Source organism: Vulpes lagopus, chromosome 15 (assembly GCF_018345385.1).
Source record: "Vulpes lagopus strain Blue_001 chromosome 15, ASM1834538v1, whole genome shotgun sequence".
NCBI lineage: Eukaryota > Metazoa > Chordata > Mammalia > Carnivora > Canidae > Vulpes > Vulpes lagopus.
This window is the reverse complement of record NC_054838.1, coordinates 9,148,981-9,157,717: the sequence shown is the minus strand read 5'-3', so window position 1 is coordinate 9,157,717 and position 8,737 is coordinate 9,148,981. Positions and strand designations below refer to the sequence as shown.

General features: G+C 39.2%; 1 protein-coding gene across 5 annotated transcripts in view; it reads right to left on the bottom strand.

Moving 5' to 3' along the window:
• Nucleotides 1-1,457: 1,457 nt before the first annotated feature.
• The window catches only part of HPS5 (HPS5 biogenesis of lysosomal organelles complex 2 subunit 2), a 43,962-nt gene continuing 36,682 nt past the window's right edge, over nucleotides 1,458-8,737 (bottom strand). For 4 of the 5 annotated variants that reach the window (XM_041730015.1, XM_041730017.1, XM_041730016.1 and 1 more), the window contains 5 exons: nucleotides 8,242-8,361; nucleotides 7,364-7,477; nucleotides 5,877-5,983; nucleotides 2,942-3,212; nucleotides 1,458-1,769 (listed from right to left, as the gene is read on the bottom strand). In XM_041730015.1, the coding sequence (XP_041585949.1) occupies nucleotides 1,709-1,769; nucleotides 2,942-3,212; nucleotides 5,877-5,983; nucleotides 7,364-7,477; nucleotides 8,242-8,361 (673 nt within the window). In that variant the 3' untranslated portion in view covers nucleotides 1,458-1,708. Of the gene's footprint in view, nucleotides 1,770-2,941; nucleotides 3,274-5,876; nucleotides 5,984-7,363; nucleotides 7,478-8,241; nucleotides 8,362-8,737 lie in introns of those variants that run through there. The other variant, XM_041730019.1, reaches the window with a different exon arrangement.

Genomic DNA, 8,737 nt, shown 5'->3' with positions numbered 1-8,737 from the left:
GTATCACCCTCTATATCCCATCCCTGACCTCAGGAAAGAGAGGGACTGGACACTGAGTTCAATTGCCCATGACCAGTGATTTAACCAATCTGTAATGGAGGCATAACCAACCTCAAAGAACTTGATTCAGAGCGCTTCTGGATTGGTGAACATGTGGATTTGGAGAAGGGAGAGCTGGAGTAGGGCATGGAAGTTCCTAACATTTTTCCCCAAATCTTGCCCTACACATCTCTTCTATCTGGCTGTTACTGAACTGTATCCTTAAATAAAAAACTGGCAATCTTACAAATAGTTTCTCAGAGCTGCTCTAGCAATTAATCAAACCATCAAACACAAGGAGGGGTTCGTGAGGACCTCTGATTTACAGGAAATTGGTTAGAAATAGAAGTAACAACCTGGCCTTACAATTAGTGTATAAAGTGGAGGGCAGTCTTTTAGGGACTGAGCCGTTTACCTATGGGATCTGACATGTCAACAGTGTCAGAATTGGGTTAAATTGTAGGACACCCAACTGGGGTCAGAGGGGAAACACCACACACACACACCTCCCACCACTACCACCCCTACTGCTGACCAGAATTTTTAGGTTTTAAACAAAACTCTAATAAGTTTTGTGAAGCCTTCTCTCTCTGACATCTGACAATTTTTCAACCCATTTGATTATATCAAATCTGAATACCTGTGTGGAAATATGACAGCAATTTCTGTCTATAGCTTCCCGGCTGTGTTCTGAATGAAAGGAAGAAGTAAATCATTCAAGGTATCCAACACTTTTCTTACTCCATATTGAGTTTATCCCATGCTTTCCTACAAATTGCTACAATAAACCTCATGTCTGTATTCCACTTAAATAAAAACTTAACAGATTTTAATGTATTATTAACGTAACATGCTTTGCAAGTGTACAGGGGCCTGACGAAGGCATTTGGGTCCATGGCTTAAATGACACAGGTGTCTACTGCAGTTTGTGAGTACTTAGCTTTCCTTTATTATGGCTTTTAAAAAATTTTTTAATTTTCAAAAGTGCATGATTCCTTTGGACCACTGTTTAGGAAAGATTAGAGATAAAACATTTCCAGTAATAAATTAGTCATCTGTATATAAGTTCAGATTAGAAAATGTCAAATACTGGGAAAAAATAGATTTTAAGTTAGCTCAATTTTAAATATGGGGTCATTTCACGTAAATATCTAACTTGAATCTTCAATGTTTCACTTATTTGATGTGTTAATTCCATTCCATCAGGTCTTCTTTCAATAATTTCTCAACTATTCCAGAGAAGATATAAAGAATTCAACTTCTGTCAATTACTTTATCTGCCTTCACGCAACCAGGGTGAGAAACTTCTGTTCCCTCCATGAGAGTCACAATAGGAAAATAATTCCCCCAATCCCTTAAGCAAGGAGAAAATAATACTGTAGTTCAGAATAAGGACTGCACAGCTGTGAACTTTCACATTCTGATTCCAGAGCACTTCATTTCAGCAAAAAAGTACTGAGTCCTTTTCAAAATCCAACCCCAGTTAAGAAACAGAGGTCACAGCCATAGCCACAAATGCAGAAGTTATATATACTGACAAAAGTACTCCCAGTAAGGTGGTAGGATTTTCAGGTGGTACCTTTCCTTCAACAACAAATGCACTCGGGAGGTTCAGGAGGATGATTCTGTTTTTCTCAAAATGTTGCGACATTTGCTGAATCTTCTTCCACTAGGCCTGCTGAGACCAGAGAAACCGATCACATTTTTCCAGCATGCTTTGTATCAAGGCTCTGAAATCCCAAAGAAAAGAAACAAGTGCATTTAGTTTTCATTGTTATTTCTTTACAAAAGAACATTTAAAAACCCACAAAGAATTAAAGGATTCAAAAAGCTGACTGATTCTGTGCATCAAAAGACAATCATAAGAGTGAAAAGGCATCCTGTCCTGTAGGAAAAGATACTTGCGAACCATATATCTGATAAAGGGTTAATATCCAGAATATATAAAAAAAATTCATCCAACAACAAAAAACATGACAAAAAGATAGGCAAAAAGACTTGATAGGTCTCCAAAGATAATACACAATCAGCCAACAAGCATATGAAAAGATATTCAATGATCCTTTATCATTAGGGAAATGCAAATAAAAACCACGATGACTTGTCATCAGGATGGTTACTACCAAAAAGAAAATAACTAGTGTTGGTGAGAATATGTAGAAAATGGAACCCTTGTACACTACTGGTAGGAATGCAAAATGGTGTAACCCCTACAGAAAACAGTATGGCAGTTCCTCAAAAAATTAAAAATAGAATTCCATATGATCTAGCAATTCCACTTCTGGGGTAGGGTCTCAAATCTATACATTCGTGTTCACAGCAGCATTACTCATAATTGCCATGAGGTGGACGCATCCCAAGTATCCACAGACAGATGAAAGGATAAACGAAATGTGGTATATTCACACAATGGAGCCCTACAAAGGAAGGGAAGTCTGACACATGTACAGAATGAACCTTATGAACATCATGTTGAAAATAAGCCAGTCACAAAAAGACAAACACCATATGATTCCATTTATATAAAATACTTATAATACAGTAGTCCCCTCTTATCCACAGTTCCACTTACTATGGTTTCAGATACCCATGGTCAACTGTGGTCCAGAAAGAAATGACCTTCTGACATATGAGAATGATAGCCTAACACCACGTCACAATGCCTATGTCATTCACCTCAGTTTATCTCAGCACATAGGCATTTTATCATCTACATCATCACAAGAAGGGTGAGTATGATACAATAAAATATTTTGAGAGACAGAAAGAGAGAGGAAAGACCACATTCACATAACCTTTATCACAGTATGCTATTATGATTGTTCTATTTTATTATTACAGTTATTGTTAATCTCTTACTGAGCCTGTGGAGATGACAGGACAATGGTGAAACAAGTATTACCTCTGTCTCTTCTCAGCAATCCTTAGGATATCACAGGTTCTGGTAAACCTCTCTGACAACTCCAGGGTCAAACCACATTCCTGCAGCAGTGACCAGGCCTGATCTGGGCCCATGGCCTTAGCTAATAGGAGGGCCACATTCTCCACGTTGATGGGGGAAGGCCCATCACTGAAGTTCCCATTTGGTGACTTCTGGGGTGCGGGCTTCGTGTTCTTGTTCTGTACAAGATGCAGGAGAAGCTTCCATTCCTCCACAGTCTCTGGGACCCAACCTTAACACACACGCACACAGAAACACACAACTGTTGGCTCTCATGGCTCGTAGTGCTCTGCCTGCATACAGTAGTAGATGGTCAAAACCACTTGTGAAAACATTTAATATCAAAACATAAGAACATAATCACATCATCCTACCATGAAGTTGTTTTCTGAACATTTGTTGAATAAATAATTCATTAAGAGAAGTCACAAAATTAGTTCCGTAATTCTTTATTCACTTGCTTACTCAGGAATTTCTCAGGTATGGTCTGGGCTAGGCACACAGGTGCAGCGAGGGACCAATGGACATGACCCCTACACTCTTGCGGAGTTCACAGTCTAGTAAAGGAGGCAGAACTTAAGTAAACACAGAAATAAATCTGTACTTATAAACTGGGCTAAGTGCAGGGAACCATCACAGAGAATGGCAGGTTTAGGGGAGGATCTGAGAAGAGCTCCATGAGGATGGGACAGGTAAGCAGAGAGCTGAAAGACCAAGCAAACTTAGAGAGCATGTGCCTGTGGCTCATACAGGGCAGCTTGAGGTCTCAGGGCATCAGGAACAGAGGATGAATGAGCCTGCATATCTGACAAAGGACACAAAGAGGGTAACTTGACACAGGACAGAACTTGAATTCAAGGAACTCAAAGAAAGGCCTACCAGTGCACAAAGGCCTGGATTTTATTCTGAGTTCCATATAAGGGGCTTCAGAGAGAAGAGCCACAATCATCCAATTTTTATAAAACCCTTCTGGCTGCTACAAGGAAAATGGATTAAAGGTGGGAGAGAATAGAAACCAGAAGATTAACTCTGTGGTTACTGCAGCCATCTAGGCAAGTAGCTAGGACCAGAGAGCTGGTGATGAAGCAAAAGTAGACAGATACGAGATCTACTTCTGGCAGTAAAACCAACATGCCTTGAAGAATGATTAATATGAGTTATGGAGAAAGAGAATTATCAAGAAAAGACCCCCATGTAATACACCAAGGGTAAGAACAGCTGCTATTGTTACTTTAACAAAATATTCAGGAACACCTGGGGGGTTCAGTTGGTTAAGTGTCTGCCTTCAGCTCAGGTCATGATCTCAGGGTCCTAGCCTGTGCCCTCCTTGCTCAGCAGGGGCTTTATTTCTCCTCCTCCCTCTGCCTCCTCCTCCCCACTCATGCTCTGCTTCTGTCTCACTAATAAATAAATAAAAGCTTTAGACAAAATATTCAGTCCTTTTATCTAGGCAGAAAAGATTTTTTTTCTTTTTAAGATTTTATTTATTCACTCATGAGAGACACAGAGAGACAGAGGCAGAGGCACAGGAAGAGGGAGAAGCAGGCTCAAGGAAGACAGCCTGATGCGGGAATTGATCCTGGGACTCCAGGATCACACCCTGGGCCAAAGGCAGGTGCTAAACTGCTGAGCCACCCGGGGATCCCTAGGCAGAAAAGATTTTAAGTGATATTTATTTTCTTTGTTTCCTGAATCCTCAGTTTTAATCTATAATAAACATTATGTTATGAATTTTAAAATATATACCATGTATATCTTAATTATTCTGGTTATTTTTCAGAACTGTACAGTTCTAGTCCTACAGAACCACCTGGGCCTCTTCTTCATTTCTGAAACAAAAATGACCTCAGTAATATTGGGACATCTGAAACTAACACTTGCCAGTCAACTGGCTTCTTTGCTCTGTTCTAACTTTCCCTCTCCTACACCAACAGGGCTGAACTGGCCTGTAAGTCACACTACTGAATGAAGGTTGCTGATGTCACAAGGTTGGCATCTTTACACTGAGATGAATGAAGTAGCACTACAAAACATTCAAGATGGGCTCTCAGATATCAGTGTGTCAAAGTTCTGGCCTTTTAATTGTCATTTTATCTGTGCTGGATTGATGAAAATTAAAAAAGAAAAAAAATTTAAGTATCTAAATATCTGTGAAGGCTTAGGAAAAGCTGCCACTCCATTTTAAATTCATTTTAATGATATCTTAACTTCTGCCTGTGTAAAAGGCAGCATGGTGCTGAGAAAAGAATCTGAGCTCAGGGATCCCTGGGTGGCTCAGCAGCTTAGTGCCTGCCTTTGGCCCAGGGCTTGATCCTGGAGTTCCAGGATCGATTCCCACATCAGGCTCCCTCCATGGAGCCTGCTTCTCCCTCTGCCTGTGTCTCTGCCTCTCTCTCTCTCTCTCTCTCTCTCTCTGAGTCTCTCATGAATAAAGAAATAAAATCTATTAAAAAAACAATCTGAGCTCAAACTTTAGAGATAGTGAGACCTGGGCCTGAACACTTCTTCCACCAGTTGCATGGCTTTGGGGAAACTGTTCTTCCTCTTTAAAACTCTGGTAAAATAGAAATAACAGTAACAATTCCAACAGTTTGTCATCTCATTTAAACAGCAAGTGAAAAAGCACCTAGTATATGATGCCTAACATACCATATAGTACGCATTCATTGATAGAAAAATTGTCTATAGTTTATTCCTAATTATGATTTCATATATATACTAAGTGATATAGATTAAAAAAAAAAAATCCCAAAAAGCTCCCAAACCTCCACAGATTTGACAGCTAGCTAGAATTACATACAGGATCATTAAAATGTTCACTAAATTTCTTTACTGAAATGTCTGCAGTGACATCTAAAATACTACAATCAAGAGTAACCAATTGGGATTTACATACCATTGTCCCCTTCCATCAGGCTCATATCGTTCAAGCACACAATGTTGGTAAAGGCCTCTCTTCTTCTCTCTAACTCCAAACAAAGACTAAGATATCCAGGCCAGAAACTTTAAAGAGATCAAAGTTAAAGAAAGGAATCAAAACAGCAAATTTATCTGGAGCTGTACTGTCCAATAGAGTAAATGTTAGCCACACATGGCTACTTAAATTTAAATTAAATAAAAAGTCAGTTCTTCAGCTGACCAAACCATATTTCCAGTTCTCAATGGCTACAAGTGGCCAGTGGCTACCATATTGGACAATGTAGAAGACTATTTCCATTATCACAGACAGTTATATTAGTTAGCCCTGATCTAAAGTGTTTAAGAAAAAAGAATAAAAGCTAGAGATAAATACTAACATTTGAGGCTAAGCACCAATTATGAAACATGTAAGCTAATATATTTTATAAACTTTCAGGTTTCTTCCCCAAATATGCAAACTATGTTTTCCCTGACTCTACCCCCTCCTTCATTTGCTATACCCATTGTCTATAAGTACCACTGCATTTTCCTTCAGAATGTCCCTTGGATGTGCTCCTTCTGCTGCCCTACTAATCACCAATTCAATCATATCTGAATTACTAAAACAGCTTCCTAGCTGGCACTCCTACCTCCAATCCTTCTCATATATGACACCAGAAAATGATCTCCCAAAAGCTGCATTTTTATGTCATTTTTGTACCAAAAACTCTAAAAGGTCTCTACTGATAACTAAATTCTTCTGACAAGCCACCAATGTCCTACATGATCTCATCACCCACCATACCTGGCTAGTCTCATCCCTTATTATTAATGAACAAATTCGTATCAAGAACCTACCACTGTGAATTAAGGCATTATGAGGAAAAAGGAAGACACAGGTCCCTATCTCCAAAAGATTATAATCCAGGTAGAGCCCTAAAATAACATTGCCAAACAATAAATAACTACTATGTGGTATGGATAAAAAGCAATGTCAGTTTCTCATGCTCCTGCTATTGCTGGTTCGCTCACCTGCCCTGCCTTCCTCTTGGGCTTCTTTATCGATACAAATCCTGTCCAGCCTTCAGGACTTTACTTCCAAAGTCTCACCTCCTTCTGAAGTCCTTCACCAGCACTTCTCTTGAGCACATTCTGATCTCTCCCTTCTCGGGAATCCTGTATCAACTCCTATCACATGGTCTGGAGCTTAATTAAATACCATCTAAGTGCCTGAGAACTGGGGCTAGCTACTAAGGACCAGGGGGAGAGAGGAATTAGCAAGGGCCAATCTCTTCTACACAATGAAAAAACATTCACAAAGTTTAAACGGAAAAAGATGTTTACTTTACTATCACTTAAAACAAAAGGTACTTTTCCCTCGTAAAGAGAATTTCCAAATGAAAATCATACCAATTCAGGGCCTTCACTACAAAGCTGTTAATAAAGATGATTCTAATCTTCAGCTTCTAAAAAATTCTTACTTACCCATGAGACCTACAGATGTCAGTCATTTTCTCTTTGGTTGTAAAATCTGCAGGTAGTTTAATGAGATGAAGCATTAGCTGACTGTAGCCCCATGAAGACAAGTGTGAATGAGGCCTGCAAAATGAAAAGCTCTAAATAAATTGAATAGGAAATACGTTCTACAACCTGTTTTTTTAAATCATCTGATAGATAAGAATACAGTTTAATTTTATTTGTTCCATTATTATTGTAGTTTTCAAACATTTCTACTTGGCTTTTGAAAAATTAAAAATAGCTATGTTTCCTATACAAATACCAATTTTTTTAAAATTACACATTTTAGGTCATCAAAAGCAAAGAAAAGTTTATAATCCATCACTCACAGACTGCCACTGTATGTCCTTCTAGACCTTTTGTATAGGCATCATATAAGATAGGCACTTGGGGGGGCTTTTAAAAAGCTCTCCTAGAGGAAAGCATAAGGAACATTTCTAATACAGAACACGTATCAGTGTGTATTTTTTAATGAATTCTTTTTTTTAGTCCCAAGCCATGTCTAGAAATTTCCAGGGAGAAAACATACAATTTTCTCCCTCTAATATGGATTGTATCAAGGACTCTTAATGTGGATCCATGAAAGAGGTTCAGGGGGATCAGTTTAACCTGAAATCATGTGCAAAATTGTGCAGGGATGTGCATTTTTCCTGAGAGGGATCATCAGATTCTTATATAAGATCTGTAACTCAAAACATGTTCAGACCCACTAAGTCTCATTACTACCATGATTTGAGCCAGTCTCTTCCATCACTATTCCTCAAGTAAGCCAAGAATGCTACATGTGAATAAAGGCATTTTCCATTCCAAAAGAACTGTAGAGCTTAGAAAGTGGGCTTCTGTACCTGGGGTTTCCTTCATCATCCATTGTGCTGGTGCTTGGGGGAGCATCGTGGGACACGGCCAAAAGCAGCCAATCCAACCTTAAAGACTCTGGTTGCAGAAGAGACTCAAGAAAGGAGGGCCTAAAAGAAAGGTGGGGATAAAAGTCACCAATCTTCATGCTGAGAAAGGAGACATAAAATCTGGGAAAGTGAAAAAAAATGTTACCAGGGGATCAAAATAGTAGGTGAAATAACTTGAAAACACTCTACTACGAAATGTCTAGAAATGCTGGTGAAAATCTGACAGCCGGAATGCCTGAGTGGCTCAGCAGTTGAGCATCTGCCTTCGGCTCAGGGTGTGATCCCGTCCTGGAGTCCCAGGATTGAGTCCCACATCGGGCTCCCCGCATGGAGCCTGCTTCTCCCTCTGCCTATGTCTCTGCCTCTCTCTGTGTGAATAAATAATGAATAAATAAATAAATAAAATCTCAAAAAAAAAAAATCTTACAGCCTTTTA